The sequence below is a fragment of the Brachypodium distachyon genome, chromosome 5, assembly GCF_000005505.3.
Source record: "Brachypodium distachyon strain Bd21 chromosome 5, Brachypodium_distachyon_v3.0, whole genome shotgun sequence".
Lineage (NCBI taxonomy): Eukaryota > Viridiplantae > Streptophyta > Magnoliopsida > Poales > Poaceae > Brachypodium > Brachypodium distachyon.
This window is the reverse complement of record NC_016135.3, coordinates 24,823,868-24,840,805: the sequence shown is the minus strand read 5'-3', so window position 1 is coordinate 24,840,805 and position 16,938 is coordinate 24,823,868. Positions and strand designations below refer to the sequence as shown.

The window sequence follows — 16,938 nt, the reverse complement described above, 5'->3', positions numbered from 1 at the left end:
GCCCAATTAGTTGTCCTAAACCATGATTTGAACCAAAATTTTCATTTTGACGAGAATAAATAAGAGAGTGAAAACCTTTGTTATAGAGCAGACTCCTTGGCATCTTCAGTCATACTCACTGGACAAGACTGATCTCAAAGCCGCACATCATCTTTGAAATCGCTTGCTGTTGCTGATTGACATGAAAGAGCGGTGTCCATCTCAAGTTTTGATTCTTGCCCTTTGCCTGGAATGGAACAGTTTCAGATTTTCCGTCCTCTTGCAACGCCATTCCATTTTCCGTTGGTTCGCGTGACCAGGATCAGTTCATTTCTGCAGCGTGCATGAAATCTTTGATGTCCAGATGACCAAAATGGCACTAGAATAACGAAATAGCGATTATTTTTAAAAAAAAGAATAACTAAACGGAACTAAATAGCTTTTGCAAGTCGTTGTGTCCCGACGAGATAAGCTGCTGTACGTGCTTGGGCGTTCTGAACTTTTTTTCTCGTGTGGGCCGGAACTCAAAATTTTTTTTTGAGGGGAAGGCCTTTTTTCTTTCCTTGGCAGTTGGCAACCTTCCCTCCCTGGGCCCTGGCCCATCTCGCTGCCGAGCGCCCCAACCGCCCATCCCCGTCGATCCGTCGCTCGTCTTCCTCCTCGCACGAGCGCCGCCACCCCTCCCTCCCCGTTCCGCTGCCGAGCGCGGAGCGCCCCAGCCCCTCGCTCGTCTTCCTCCTTCGCGCGAGCGCCGCCACCAGGTTGATCTCTCCTTCGAATTTCTCGCTCCCGGCCGTTTCTCCTCCGATCACCTCACGAATGGATTACGCCCTTTAGCCCCCCATTTCATCTGCTTAATCTCCCCCATTTCGTAACTGAGGCAAAAATCAAGGCAGGGCGGCCGGCCTGCCTTGCCCTACTGGGTCCTCCGCCCGTGCTTTGAATATGATTGCTTTGTTTGATGCAGGCGTTAGATGTGGTTCATTTAACTGAGGAACAAAATGCCATTGCTTCTTCGCGTCAATCAACTGCGGAACATCATATGGAGCAGTTGCCCCGTCATGTTACAGATGCAACATGCTGGATTGCCATCTGGAAAATTGCTTGGTCCAAGAAGCTACGAGAAGCGTCATTTCACAACAAGGGTTCAAACACTTGAAACAGCAGTTATGGATACAACTACAACTGGGCTGGGTTCATGCAATTCGGGAATTCAGCAATTAAAGCTCCAGCGGACTTCTGAACATGGCCAGTGTGCAACTATTCTTGTCTTTGATATTGAGACTACTGGTTTTCTCGATAAGAGTAATAATAATAGAATCGTCGAGCTTGCACTTCGTGATCTTTCTGGAGGGAAGAACAGCACATTTGAAACTCTCATTAATCCTGAGATGGATATTCCCACATTTGTTGAGAAGGTTCACAAAATCAGCACTAAGATGGTGCGCAGACATGATATCCCGAGGTGTGTTTCTCTGCTAATGCATTCATGTTATTCCTGATCTCTTCATGACAACTGTTGAGGGAGCACCAATAATTAGGAGACACACCCCAACTTATTCTTGCTCAATGATGCTATCAACAGAGACCATATTATTTAATTAGTCATGGAAAGTAAGTCTATTTGTGCAGTAAATTTGTTTTTTGTGTTTCGATAAACTTCCATGGCAGTAAGGATGTGTTTCTAAGTTGTTATTTTTAGGCAATCTTGTGCATTTTGTAAGTTTGTACGATGATAATTTAGTTCTGTGCCTGCTTCATTAACAGTTCACTTACTATGAGTGTTATCTTAATCTAAACAATGTAGGTTTGGTGATGTACTTCCATTACTGCTGGCATTTGTTCAAAGCCGCCAAACTCCCGGCAAACCAGTTATATGGGTTGCTCATAGAGCAAAAGCATTTGATGCGCCTTTTCTTGCTCGAGAATTTGACCGTTGTTCAGTACAGATGCCCACGGATTGGCTGTTTGTTGACAGTGTTTGCTTGGCGAGGAAGCTGCCAAACATGCCGAAATCATCAGATGGTATATCCTCCTTACTCCAGAGCTATCCAGTGTAAAAATGCCCCATGCCTTCAGATTTAGGGTATAGTACTTTTGCTTTGCAAGGGTGGTTTTCTGCCTATCAGTTTTGAGAATGCAATTTTAGATAAAAAATTGTTTCGGTAGATGTTTCTTTTTCTCCATGATGTTTGTGATGCAACTCAATTTCCCACGTTCATGTCCTCATATGAAATGTCCCATTTAATGCAAATCAATTTCCCATGTTTGTGTCCTCATATCAAAGGTCCCATCCCATGTAACGCAACTCAATTTCCCATTTTTATGCACTCATATAAAAGGTCCCATATTTTTGCTATTATTAACTCGCTGCCCCTTTGGTTCTGGGAACGCAGACTTTTTTTTTTTGAATTGGTGCAACCTTTTGGCTTTCCGTATTTCCATATTTTTGGAGTCCCAGTTTATCATTTGGTCAATCCACAACAGAAGTATGCATCAATTACATGGACTCTTACTATCCTGCAGGAAAAAAACATCTCGTAAATTTGGAGGCACTGAGAAAACACTATGGCATCCGTATGGAAGGCTCTGCTCATAGAGCGATGCAAGATGTGACGACATTATGTCAAGTTTTCCAGAAAATCACTTTTGATCTAAACCTGTCATATGAAGGACTAATGAATGATGCCACCAAGTCTAGTGCTTTCAGCAAGGTTTCTTAAGTAAATATTTGCAATCTCTAGCTTCCTTGTTTTAGTGCATACATTTATTTGATTTTCCCCGATAGGATCACCTCTAAGCATGAAAGAATCGTGTTTTCTTTTCATTAAATAATTTTGGCAGTGAAAGGCCTACTGTGCAAACTGAACCATTAATATTTTCCCTGTAATCAGCATGATGCAAGTAGAACCATAGGTAAACTGTGTCTGGCTGATTGTCAGAAACATTTGATGGCATTATGCTTCAGCGGCCTATTACATCCATTCTGACATTCTGTGATGACTTAACTTGCTCTAGGCATGATCTTATGGAAAGAAAACTTAGTACCGCTTGCTCAAGGATAGCACATGCCATTTGTTTGAACTTCCTGTGACAATACATCTGTTGATGGTTTGTTGACTTCTGATATTTGTTTAGATAAAGCAAATTGGCCTGTTGCTTGTACTCCTCTGCTTGTAAAGATTTTAGCCTTTCTGTAGTCATCTTCATTGAATTCCTGCATCATACATTCATAACCTTTTGACTTGGGAACCTGATTTCATTGTTGCTTGGTCCATTACTATTTGATATCAACAATTGAGTGGAGTATATGCTTGGCATACCAATATTGCGTCTAGAATTGAGACAGCTATAATATGTACTCACTACCTTTGGGGATATATAGTACTGCAAAAATGCTACCTGGATGAGTTTTTAGTTTATTAGTCTTTGTGTTGGTTGACCCTTTGCTGACCACATGTTTATCATGGCTTGCTTTGCTATGACACTTGTTGTACACTGCTTGATTAAAATATTCTGAGTGTAATGGTTGGCCATGTACGGCCTGTAGGATCAATACTGACAGACCTGTTATGGTATTTTTCTTGTTTCCAGTATGTGTCCGTCCCATATTATACTTTGGGCTGATCTGCTTTTTCTGTGGACCATATTTGACAAGCAGTCTGGGTCAAAAGAACAGACGAAATATTTAATGCATCCTTGGTATTTACAGCTGTTAAGATATAGATATTCCCACCTATTTAATCTAATGGTAGCATTTGCTTTGTTAAGCCCTATTTGTTCTTGAGAAACGAAGCAGGAACACTGCCATTCAACAGACAGGCTCTCTATTTGATTAGTCTTTGTAAATCGTAACTCTGTATGCTGATTTTATGTTTGCTGAAACATATAGGGTAATCATCTGTGCAACCTTTATCAGTTTGCTGCTCTGTTTCAAACTTTCACCAATGTAAGCTTTATTGGTTCGCTGTTCTGTCTCAAAAATTTCAAACCATGTCATTCCTGCAAACATCGACAGGCGAGTCAACCAAAGTAGCCTCAAGTATCGTTTTACCATCTGTGCACCCTTCTCTGCAAGTCCTGAGTAAACTACTCATTTGAAGCGAAACAAGCTGGAGCATAGGCAAAAAGGTTGTTTGAACTTGTGTTATTGTTTTCATGTTTATCTAGTCTAGTTATGTTCGACACATTTCCTTACTTTGAACCCGTCGAGCCATCTTCGTGTTTGCATCGCTACCAGATGACAATGCAGCAGCTCGTTGCTACCTTTAAGAAGTGTTTTGTTTAGAAGACATGGGAACACTAAAAATGTCTTACTGCACCTAGAAATTGCGCATACGTGGAAATCCCTGGTGCACATTTAACTACTTTGCTTTGCTTTCAAGGTCAGCTGGTTAAATCTATTCAGCATATGATCTCCTTGCCCATGTTTGCAACTTGCGCGATGACATAATTTTGGTCCAAAATGGTGGGAAGTGGGAACTACCACCACACCCTTAATTTATTATGAAATGGAATTTTGATTTAGGCATTATGAAATGAAGTTGGGTGTCGTGTTAGCCGTTTAGGTAGGTCAGGATTTCGGATGCATGCTCTCTTTTCCTTGTAAACTATGGATGCGTCCTTTTGTGCGCCGACACTTGTAACTCATCACGTTGTGCCTGAAAACCGTCGTAGACCAAGCTTTGCCATGTGATCTTGTCATATTCCTGTTTACAGGTTCCGCATCTGGCTGCTCCGTTACTGTCAGCCTGGCGCTACTCTTGGTTCTATTTATCTTACAAAAATATTAACTGTAGTGTCAGTGTATCTGCGCCGGTAAAAAAAATCAACTTAGGCGACCGCTATCTCCGTGTAGAAAGTCAGATTAACCTTAATCCATGCTCTTTCAGCTCCCTTTAAAAAGAGAGATAGAGAAAGAGGTCATGCCCTTTTAGCGTGTTACCGTAGTTAGATCAGCGCAACTGGTTCCGTGCATAACCTTTCTGTGCGGTCTGCGGCCGCAAGCAACCACCGTGCTTTTAGTTTTTAGCCATGTGTCTCGTGAGACTCCTGTTTCTTGCAAGAACCCGCACGTTTGCTTAAATCTTCCCCTTCCTCCGAATTTGGTACTCTCTTCGTCCCATGGTACGAGTCACGCACGGATCCTTAAATTGTCAATTTAGTTAAATAAATATAAATTAAATAATTAAAAGATTATATCATTAAAAATTTCTTTTGATAACGAATTAATGATGTTTTTTTCAAGAAACATACATATTTAATTAATCAAATTAAGAATTTAGCCATGCTTACGTGTCTTGTGTTATGGAAAGGAGGGAGTAAAAACTTCTGCAAAGCGTTCGTATTGCACGGTCCCGCCGCCACAACAGTACAATGCTCTGCACGGTGTCCATGTTCTCTCTCTCAAGAGCACAGGAGATGAGAAGATGGCGTACTAGTACTACCAAAGGTAGCGCAAGCAACGGCATGTGATCCGAGCCGGGTTGGTTATATGCTACTCCAAGAAAGATATTTCGACCGATCCTGTGGCTGAAATGGCTCCATTTGTCTTGTGGCCGCACGATGCACCCTTTCCTTTCCCGTCCATCTAGAAGCTAGCGCGACTGATGAGATGCGGTATCGTGCTACAGGCCATGCATATATGTCCATCCATCGTGTATCGCCCACGTACGAAAAGCACCAACTGTTCCCGGGTCTTCGGTGCTCAGCTTAAACTAATATACAGTAGTTATATTAGCGCCAGTGATGAGATGCATGTATGATTGTGAATGAGCACGTGAATGTCGTCACGGCCCGGCCGGCTCCGGCTTGGACTGTTCTTCGTGTCCCGTCGGTTGGTCACTGGAGATGCTGAGCTCGATCGACTCTCTCCGGTTGATTGGGCGTCTCAGTTTCCAAAATTGCTAAAAAGACGAATATATTTATTTTTAAAAATATTCATGTACATGTAATATTTCGACGAGAATTATGCACGGAGGGAGCAAGTGATAACCGATCGGTCGCTGGATAACCAGCCTTTTTACATGAGCGCAGATGGGCTTTGAGAATAGCTCAATCATCCGTTTGTCGATGATTTTGGTAGGTACTCCGGTCCGTGGTGCCGTGTCCTCCCTCTCCGTCGCACGTCGGTCGGCGCCGGCCACGGACAAACTCGATCAAGATTCTAGAACCGATGACGAGACGAGGACTCGTCTCGAGGAGTCCGAGCCCAGCAGTACTGACTGCACGAACGTATCGGGGTTCGTACGTGCTATGCTGTCCGTCTCGTCGCAAAGCCGTATCGGACATATACACTTGGGGCGAGCAGTTCATCAGTCATCAGTCGAACAAGCTAGGTTGCTTTGTTTGACCCTTTGGCGTACGTCACCGGCCACGCAAGGCCCCATCGCGATCGTCGATCCCCGAAAGGAAAAAACGCTAACTAACTAACCAAGAACAGAACGACTCGATCTCCGGCCACCAACCTTGAATTGGCATCTCCCGAAACGTCACAAGTTAGCATGTACGTGTATTTATGCCTCAAAAGGTAGCTGCATGATTCGATGCTTCCACTCATACTCCATCCGTCTCATATTAAATGATTCAAATTTTTCTAAATATAAATGTATATATGTCTAAAATCGTTTAGATACATGTAATAAAAAATCATCTAATATGGAACGGAGGGACGGAGGGAGTGCATGACTCAGTGCACGTTATCCGTAAGCAGCTCCGATTAATCACGGAGCAACAAAAGGTTAATTACGGCCCTTCCTCTGCACCGACGGAGCTCGCTCGCTCGGACGGAACAGAAGGATACGTAGTGCATATGATCATTTCCATCGTGCCGTTAGCAGGTACTGCTATATACACGTATATGCGTGGCTGATGCGGCCATCTGTGGTGGTGAATGGCCGTGTTATCCGTAAGCTAGCGATCGATCGATGGCCATGGCCGCCACAGTGTCTTGATCAGGCGCTGTGGATGGATGGATGGATTATTGAGGTGTACTCGATCGAGCGGGCCGCCTCGCACGCTACTACAGGTACAGGTACACGGGACCAAAGCTGCTGTCGCGTTCGGTTTATATACAAGTACGAAAACGTCCTTGTTATGCTCACTCTTTCTTTCCTTTTCAACAATCGATTATTCATTGTTTTTTTCTTGGTTAACTGGCAAAGTTTGTGAAAGTAATGTGATGCATACGTACGCGAAACTGGCTTGGTGGGAGTAAACACGTTTTGTTACCAAAAGAAGAAGAGGAAGTTTTGATCAACATCAGCAATATATGCATGTGCCCTCTGCACGCGTCCCTGTACGTCCTCTCGTCTTGGAATGAGCGAGACAGACAGCTAAAATGACCGGAAGTTAATAAACAGCCAAAATAACTGCGTGTTTCTTCCTCTATACTCAAGCTTAATTGGTGGTTGTACTCCTACAGGCAATACGAGCAGTATATATACCGGTATACTCACTAATGTCACATCCGTTCATTGAACGCGCATCATGTATATAGCTCGCTTCCACGAAAAATGCATTCCACAATAATTAAAACGGCTGGATGGATGGGATCAATCGAATTTCTGAAAAATGTTAAATTGCAATACAGTATATCATATCGACACACACACACACAGGGATCTCGGCGGATCGGTATTATCCGGATACACATAAAAGGTGTCTGTTCCAGACGAGATCGCGACATGCCATGTACAATACACAGTATGTCCCCGTTGAAAACGAGACCAAAGACAGGGATTTTTAGTGCTTGATTCCCTCGTGCTTTCTCATCCCCTCCCTACGCGCTTCTGATGCGGTCGTCTGTGGTGCTAAAAGAGCGGCGACCGCCACGTACGCGTGTCTTGCTCAGCCATGTTTGGCGCCTGCGCATATGCAGCACATGGCGCCAATCAGCCAGCGCCAGAGATCGACTGAACGGGTGGACGTACGCAACGCTCCGGACGTAGGCGGAAAAGGACCCTGCCTGCCCGATGTTCAATTGCGAGATGATGCGTAAGACGCGCGTGATTGGAACTAACTTAGGCAAAAGGCCGGCATGTATAGTCTACTAGCTCAACTGCTCAAGAACAAATAAACAATTGGTTTCTGTTTAAAGTACTGTGCATGGTTAGTTCTTTTAAGTTCTTTTGGCACTGGACGGACCTGCGTTCAGATTTTAGACTGATCTGATCGCACCTGCACGGCATGTAACGTTCGACGTGTGTTTTCTGCACGTGTGGAGGATAGGGTCGGTTGATCAAAATAAGCCAATTTCCCTTCGTTTTCTCTTTTCATATATTGGCATACTATGTTTACCGCACAGAGACCAAATCATCCATCTCTTCAAAAGTTAGCGCGATCTCTCCAAAAGTTAGCTACTATCGGACCGCCAAAACAGAAGCTGAACCAGGCATGACCTCGGCATCCGAAAACACGCAGCCTTCCTCTTCACGGACTCTTTTGATTCGAACAAAATTCATACTCACTCCGTCCGGAAATAATTGACGTGAATTTGTATAAAATTTTATACAAATACAATTTTTTTGGAGGGAATAGAATTTTTGGAGGATTTGAATCCTTAGAAAAATTGTTTTATTCACATGAGTAGAATTCTTAGAATTTGTTTTATACCCTAGTTTAGAGAATTTTTTTCCACCCAGTCAAATTAACCTCTCGCAAGAATTTCTTTGTATTTCTTGTGGTGTGTCAAACATTCATTGGTGCTAATTCATGTGGTTTTTTAGTCCTACAGGAATTAAGATTACATGCCATCCTATGTTTTCTATTTTCACATTTTAAAGATGCTGCAAATCAATGAGACCCGAAGACGTCTAGAGCCCCCCCTCCCTGTGATCCGTGCTGCCTTGACTGCTTGAGGGCACGACCCACTTGATATCAACTCTCTTTCTTGAAGCAGCCACGTCGACAATCAGCCCCCTTAGGGCCCCCCCCCCCCCCTCCAACCCAACCAACCCCTACCTCTTCCCAATTGCCCCAAAGTTTCTCATTGTTGATTTTGATTTTGCTATTAAACCTCTCTACATGAGACACGTCGCACAAAGGGTAGGTGCAGTCTCCGGTGGGGTGGGGACCATGTGTGGCGCACTTGGTGGGCAGAGAGATCCTGATGAGGTGGGTTCAAATAACAAAATCACAAAAAAAAACTTTTTAATTGAGCGCAGGGTCCATGTTAAGACGTGTTGATGGTTTTTCATCGACGTTTTGTCATGCCTTATGCTGACCATTGTACCACCCTATTTTCCTAATTTTGTCCATTTTTACTTACTGTTGTGTGTTTGATAGGTGTAGCGTCTTAAATAGCATGACTGCTTTTCTTTGTAAATATCAAGTAGTTTGTTATGTGGCATATTGCAGACATCTTTGCCCCTCTTGGCATGCTACATTAGCTAGTTAATCTTAGTCGATGCAAAGATCTTGTCTCCTTGGCGTCCTCTGATGTAGTCAATGATGGCTCCCAATGAAACTGCCATGCATGCACTCACCTCGCCCTCCGCCCCTCCTCCTCCCCACGTGCGCCTGATGAAGCCGCACTCTCGCACCTTCTCTTGCTTGCCCTAGCTGAGGAGAAAACGACAACACGCTTACGAGACTCACAAAAAAGATATTAATTAGAACATGACAAAAATGACTTCAAGAAGCGATCTCATCATGAGAAACCTTCTGGTAACGTATAAAAGTTCAACGGTACGGTCATGTGAGTGGTCTTTCTGGCAGAGCACACTTCCTATAGTCACTCCCAAGATTTTGGGACCACCGATAAGCAAAAATGTACCAAGTGGATTAAGGGCCTCCTAACTTAACGTATCCTAGGACATCAACGGTTATGTACAAAAATCAAGTCAACATGGAAAACTGAAATCAAACTTACCACCTCCGTTCCTCAATTCTTGTCGTGGTTTTAGTTCGAAGGGAGTATAAACTATGAGAAAATATATTTTTTCTTTAAGCTTGTAATTGACATTAAACTTGTAGGCTACAATTATTTTCTTTCTTCTTTGTGTGGGTGGCACGTGGTCTTGATTTATGAAAAAAAGATGGCTTTTATATCGTGTCTATGTCATAAAGCTATATGTCTAGCCATCTCTCTTTTCCTTAAATCACCCTCCACGCCAAAATGCCAAATTGTTTTTGTCTACGTGGCAATGCTTAGAGTCACCGTTTTGGACCGCGTTTGCGTTGGATCTGGTCTTAACGAGCAGCCAGCTGAGGGTTAGGTCACCGGGCGGTGCACGTATCCCGTCCCGAGACCATATAAATTCTACCGGAACCCAAACCCAGCCCGAACACACCAGCAACAACAAGAGACGCCATCCCCTGATCTGAACCCAAAAGCAAAGCTCCCCAAAACGTCTCGCCCCACCTACTAAAAATCCCCTTCTCCGAGTCTCAGAAATCGAGCGGAACTTCGATTCTGCCCCAAGAGATCTACCCCAGTTTCCCGCTTCGTCGATTTGGTGGTAGGTTTCGCGATTTCTCCGCCGTATTCGCGTTCGATTTTGGCCTGGTTTGGCTGTGGGGAGGGGAGAAGGACGGGGGATCTTTTTGGGTTCGTTTAGCCCTAAGCCTAGGTGCCGAAATTGCTCGATCACCTCCCTCGATTTGGCGGGTTCTGGTGTGTGAGATTCGGTGTCGGTTTCCCCTGATTCCGTGGAGAGCTATCTTAGCGGCAGATTTTGCTACACTACAAGCGACGAAACCTCTCGATTCGTGATTTTGTGGGTGTGGCTTTGCCTAATTGGAACAGACTAACAGCTGGATTTCTCTGTTTTTGCAGTGCTGTCTCGTGGGAGTTGATCTGCACATCAACCGGAAATTTTCATGGGATCGCGCAGTTTCTCGGTGCTCGAGTGAGATCGCGAAACCGGAAGCGAGTTTATAGGAGGGTTGTGGTGATTCGGCTGCACGGCTGCATGAACTGTTTTGTGAACTTGGGACTCAACTCGAACTCCAACCACTACGTCGCCTGCCTCCTCATCTTCCTGCTGCATTTCTCCCCACAGCCGCTGTTAAATCAGTCCAATTCTAATTCCAGTAGTAATCGTGAAGGAGAACAGAGTAGTAAAGATGGCGAAAAACAGTAAGCTCATTGTTCTTCTCCGCAGATTTTTCATATGTGTTTTTCTTGGTAATCTTATTTTTGGGGGACCCTATGCTGTTTTTAATGTAGTTTTAGTGCAAAAATCGAATTTTGCCACCTTCTAGGGGGTCCATCTTGATTTTGCTCCATCTAGTCGCTTATGGTTGTTGGGTGTGCCCCGTGGGCCTGATGAAAGAGTCAAAAGCTACAATTCTCATTTCCCTGGTCGGTGGTAGAAAGAAGGAAAAAAACGAAATTCTAGCTGTTTACACTTTATCAACACCTCACGCTACGGGAATACACTACTTACGGAAGCTTCTAGGATTTGACCAATTGCTTCATTGGCGAAAAGTCCATGTGGAGTATCGCAGTTGTGGATTCCTATGCTCCTTTAACTAGTTGTGAAGAGTAAAGAGTAAAGTGTCCACACCGGCCTCCTGTAGTTACTAACGAATACCTGAAATCAGGTTATGATGTTAAAGTACAATGATCCTTTTGTTTAGTGCTATGTCGTCATTCGATGCATACGCAGATCTGTATTATTGTAATGCATGTAGTGGGCATAAATTATTGATCAGAATATTCGCCAGTGGATCTAGTTGTCCATGGGTTCGCTATCCTCCAATGCTACGAGTGAAACATTTATTCATTTCCTCTGTTGCTCTTCTGTTGTTCTTGTCAGTGTCACAGATATGGCGATCTTTGTTTGGATCCTAATGAGTTCTAACGCACCTATTGTCATTATATTAGAGATGTGTGGTGATTATGTTCTTGACTGTAGTTTGACTGCTCTTTTAGCGTCTGAAGCATAACATGCAGACCGTTGTTTGTTAAAGCTAGGACTACCAACTAATATATATAACAAAGCCACAAGACATGTCATGCCTATTGCCCATCGATTGGAATGTCCACCATGTCCACTCTCTCGTTTGCCAGAATGGCAGAATGTGCATCATGTCAAATCAGAGCCAGAAAAGTATACTAACGAGTAATGACCTTGTGATCATAGGCGTAGTTCTAATCTGAAGGCTGCCTGTCCAATGAAAATGTTCAAGGGACTTGAGTTTGATCTGTCTTACTCTTACATCTCAGTGTACACTGTGCGGCTACAGACCAAGAACATCACGCTAAGAGTTCTGCTCCACACTGAATTTAGTTGTTGGGGGTATCAGCAAAAATCTTAAATTGTCCTGTCTTACTTCACCATCATTGTTCTGAGACAGGGAACATGCCTCACTACTAACCCTCCATGGTGGAGGGGGTAGAGGAGGGTTGATGTGAGAAGAACAGGAGATATCGGCAATTTCACTACTTGGTAGGCTTCTTTATGTCATTTCTGTATAAACTGATGTTTTATCATTTGGAGGTACCCCTTTTCCACATTGAAGCAAAGTGTCAGCCTTAAAGGCCCTAAACTTCTCCTTAAAAAGGTCCAAATATCTACATATATGAAATCGGTTAACCTATCACACCTCAATAGTATCAGTCCAGTTACTCAAACTCTTCAGAAGATTTGACTTGAGCAATGCTTTCTTTTATCTCATCTAATCATCACGAGGCTGGTAATTTTTAAGCAAGCACCACACATGGATATAGTCACGAAAGCAGATCTCGTGTACCTTCCTTCTCTTCTGTTAGACGTGTCCAAAAGTCAGTGGTATTTACGTATTAGTTTTATAATACTGAGCTTGGCGGGATATTTAATGTTAATTCACTCCTACATTGAAAGGTTTTAATTAGAATGAACAAATACCATCAAACACATTTTTATTTGAACTTTCAAGTTCCATTGCCACCCTAATTTTGAATTTAAACCCCCTTTTTGCTTTATTTCAGGCTCATTTGGTGAAAATGTTAGGAGAAACCCCCCCACACCCTCTGCTATTGTCATAGGTGGTGGGTTTGCAGGCATTGCCGCAGCTAATGCACTCAGAAACGCGTCATTCGAGGTACTGTGTGACGTAGGCTTATGATCTTATTTCAGTGTTGTAGTTGCAGATACATGGTGCCTTTTTTCCTACTCAATTTAAATGCTGTAAACTTATCACGTTATCAGTTATGCTAATGTGATCCGTTTCAGGTTGTTCTTCTGGAATCCCGTGACAGGATAGGTGGTCGAGTTCACACAGACTACTCTTTTGGGTTTCCTGTTGATCTGGGAGCATCTTGGTGAGTTCCTTGTTACCATTTTTACAGCGTTAGCGAAACCTTGTATCCTCCAGTGTTTATCTGAAAGCGATATTTTGAACCTCATTTCCATTTTTTTGTGTGGTTTAGGCTTCATGGTGTTTGTGAAGAAAATCCCCTGGCACCAATCATTGGAAGGCTTGGACTTCCACTGTACCGCACAAGCGGAGATGACTCTGTGTTATTTGACCATGATCTCGAGAGGTAAAGCTTATCAGTTAGTTTCTTCTATATGTTGAGAGATTACAGAACTCCATAATGGCACAAGTCACAACTAACATGTTCTATTGTCTTTCAGTTATGCTCTTTATGATACTAATGGACATCAAGTTCCACAAGAGTTTGTTGAGAAGATGGGAAAGGTGTTTGAGGCTATATTGGAAGAGGTAATTAGCTCTTTCAATTTTTCATGCTTACTGGTTTTAAGTAATATATTATCGGTGTTTGAATTCCCCTAACATTTATGCATGCACAGACTGGCAAATTGAGGGAAGAAACCGAGGAAGATATTTCTATAGCTAAGGCCATTGCAATTGTTATGGAGAGAAATCCGCACTTAAGGTTTTTACCATTCATTTTCTGCCTTTTGGATAGACTATCCTAAACATTTTGCTCACGTTATTTGATTGATCATGTTCACAATAGACAAGAAGGGATGGCACATGATGTTCTTCAGTGGTATTTGTGCCGCATGGAGGGCTGGTTTGCTACTGATGCAGATGCAATCTCGCTTCAGTGCTGGGATCAGGTAGCAACCATTAGTAGCTATATACAGACATATCTATTGCTCACTAGGTACACAGGCAGTTGTTTGATTGCTATGCCTTATTTATGACCATATCCTTTGTGATCGGTTTCAGGAGGTCCTGCTGCCTGGTGGCCATGGTCTCATGGTTCGTGGATATCGTCCAGTTATAAATACCTTGGCAAAAGGCCTAGATATACGCCTTGGTCACAGGTATGCATGTCCATGTGTTTTCTCTAAATGGGCCAAGCATGGTTCAAGTGTGTATCTGTTGGTACTAATCCAAGTTTTTTTCCCTCAGGGTTGTTAAAATTGTTCGGCACTGGAATAGGGTGGAGGTTACTGTAAGCAGTGGCAAAACATTTGTTGCGGATGCTGCAGTTGTTGCTGTTCCCTTGGGTGTCCTGAAAGCAAACACCATTAAATTTGAGCCAAGGCTCCCAGAGTGGAAGGAGGAAGCAATAAGAGAACTGTCGGTTGGAGTCGAGAATAAAATCGTTCTCCACTTCAGTGAGGTTTTCTGGCCTAACGTGGAGTTCCTTGGAGTTGTTTCATCCACTACATATGGCTGCAGTTATTTCCTCAATCTTCACAAGGCAACGGGCCATCCTGTTCTTGTTTACATGCCTGCTGGTCGTCTTGCTTGTGACATTGAAAAGATGTCAGATGAGTCTGCAGCACAATTTGCCTTCTCCCAGTTGAAGAAGATCCTCCCTAATGCAGCTGAGCCGGTTAGCATCCCGACACATATCTCAATATAACCATCAGGAATTCTGCCTTCCAATTCTTACTATCATATTGCCTGGATTTTACCTCAGATTAATTACCTGGTGTCACACTGGGGCTCAGACGAGAACACGCTTGGTTCCTACACCTTTGACGGGGTGGGCAAGCCCCGTGACCTGTACGAGAAGCTTCGCATACCTGTCGACAACCTTTTCTTTGCAGGGGAGGCTACAAGCGTCCAGTACACTGGCACGGTGCACGGCGCCTTCTCTACCGGCGAGATGGCAGCCGAGGAGTGCCGGATGCGTGTTCTTGAGAAGTTCAGGGAGCTGGACATGCTAGAGATGTGCCACCCGATGGCTGAGCAGACGGCCACCGTTTCGGTGCCGCTGCTCATCTCCCGGCTGTAAAACTACTATAGCAGTTGCTGGACCTGGTACACAGTTTGCAGGCCATTCCAGTGATTGCTCGAGGAAGGCAGCGTGGGAGCAATCTATCCTTGCTCTTCCTTAGCATGAGGCGTGTGTTCATGTGATTCCTGGAGTACCCTGAATAAACTCAATCGTTAGACATCAAATGTCGGAACAGTGGAAGTCGGTATGTGTACTGCCAGTCATAAAATGTGGGTTATGTGTCTGGTTAGGCGCGCTACGAGCTAGTATGGCCTAGCACACCAACTTTGTGGAACGAAGATGGTGTATGTGTGATGAACTCTGTAATATACATTAACATTCATAATGTTGGTATTAGAATCTGTATTAAAATCCACTGCGATTGCAGCTCCAATCCAAACAGGCTTTGTCTTCGGCCCATTGTGTGAGAGATATACTCTCTAAGTTTGTTTTTCTTAGGGGGATTTACTTGGAAGGTAACTGCACAAGAGGCTATCTGCGAGCAGGGATCAAGCAGCACTTGTCAAAGGTGCACTGCTTTCAGGTCCCGGAGCCTGAAGATCTCTAACGGATCACAGCGTGTTTCTGAGGGCTTGCAACAGTAGCTACTGATTCCGACTGATCGATTGATCCTGCGTTTGCATGACAGCCCAAACTTTTTTCCCCTGCGCATAGAAACAGATCATCCTTTTGGCAGATTTTAATCAATGTCCTTTCGTGTCAGCTTTCTGTGGTTTCTGAAAATTTTCATGTCAATATACCATCAACTTATTGTTTTTTGCAATTTTGATACTGTGTTGTTGGCATCGACATTCACTGTTTACAGATTCTGGATTAACGGTTGCCACTTGTTTCATGTGGATGAGAAGAGATGAAACGAAATGAAAAGATCCTGCCATGATGGTGTCCGATTGCTTCTCCTTCCTGATAACACATGCTCCTATCATACTTTTCTTTGCCATGCATATACTAGTACTTGTCTAAAAAAATTCTTGCGCCCAATGCCAACATCTGTAGACTTGGGAATGAGAGTGAAACCCTTCCGTGGAATACAATTTACTATAAATAATTTCACTATGGTTCATTAGTGACTAGTATTTACAAAAATTGTATCTGCGCCATTATGGCCTTGCACTTACGAGTAACGAGTATTAATTCGCTTCAAATATTTTCAAAAATAAGTCGCGAAGCTTCTCCGGTCTTCTGTTTCGACGTGGACGTCATGTTCTAAACTTTAATCTCCAAGATTTACGCTGTACGTTCAGAAACCAACCAGTCGATTTGGGAGGAGCTAGCATATCTCCTCTGTACTGCTGTTTTCATTTCATTATCATAATTCACAACCCATACCTGCTCGCTGATAGGCCGGGACTGTACTGTACGGAAGGTTGCCAAGTTGCTGGGTAGAGCAAGAATTGCCTAATCCAAAGGGCAATTTGTACAGACACCCTGATGCAATAATCAAAAGCCAAAAACGAGACAGGAAAGGAACGTTCCTCGGCTTGATGCGTCTGCCCTCCTCCATGGGGTTACCTTGATTGCAACGCCTGTCTACCAAATTAGCGAATGGATACGAGAGCACTTGAGAACTATATCATCATCTTTAGGACAGATAAAATCAAGTACTGTATTCAAGTGCTAATTAGTGGATGTCTGATGAATGCCATTGTTGCATGGAAATTTTGTGCTTCGTGGCTTGCTAATGAAGAGAATTATAGGTTGCTCCGGCGCAGGAAAAAAACTGAATACATTTATGAAGCCAATATGAAGCTCCCAAATCCCAATTCCCATGTTTGCTTATCTAGGGACGTCCATTGTATCCAAAATTC

The 16,938-nt window shown here is 43.5% G+C and overlaps 2 protein-coding genes across 2 annotated transcripts; both read left to right on the top strand.

Annotated features, from left to right (window-relative positions):
* The first annotated feature begins 605 nt into the window (after positions 1 to 605).
* Positions 606 to 3,028, top strand: LOC100829347 (exonuclease DPD1, chloroplastic/mitochondrial). The gene is made up of 4 exons (XM_010242150.2): positions 606 to 740; positions 947 to 1,444; positions 1,787 to 2,004; positions 2,506 to 3,028. Exons 2-4 carry the CDS (start codon positions 981 to 983, stop codon positions 2,700 to 2,702), a joined length of 879 nt encoding a protein of 292 aa, XP_010240452.1. The 5' UTR covers positions 606 to 740; positions 947 to 980; the 3' UTR covers positions 2,703 to 3,028.
* A 7,219-nt stretch (positions 3,029 to 10,247) lies between these two features.
* Positions 10,248 to 15,523, top strand: LOC100824039 (probable polyamine oxidase 2). The gene is made up of 11 exons (XM_010242147.3): positions 10,248 to 10,439; positions 10,757 to 11,059; positions 12,896 to 13,008; positions 13,140 to 13,228; positions 13,337 to 13,450; positions 13,545 to 13,632; positions 13,722 to 13,807; positions 13,892 to 13,994; positions 14,107 to 14,204; positions 14,293 to 14,722; positions 14,810 to 15,523. Exons 2-11 carry the CDS (start codon positions 11,047 to 11,049, stop codon positions 15,125 to 15,127), a joined length of 1,452 nt encoding a protein of 483 aa, XP_010240449.1. The 5' UTR covers positions 10,248 to 10,439; positions 10,757 to 11,046; the 3' UTR covers positions 15,128 to 15,523.
* Positions 15,524 to 16,938: the final 1,415 nt, after the last annotated feature.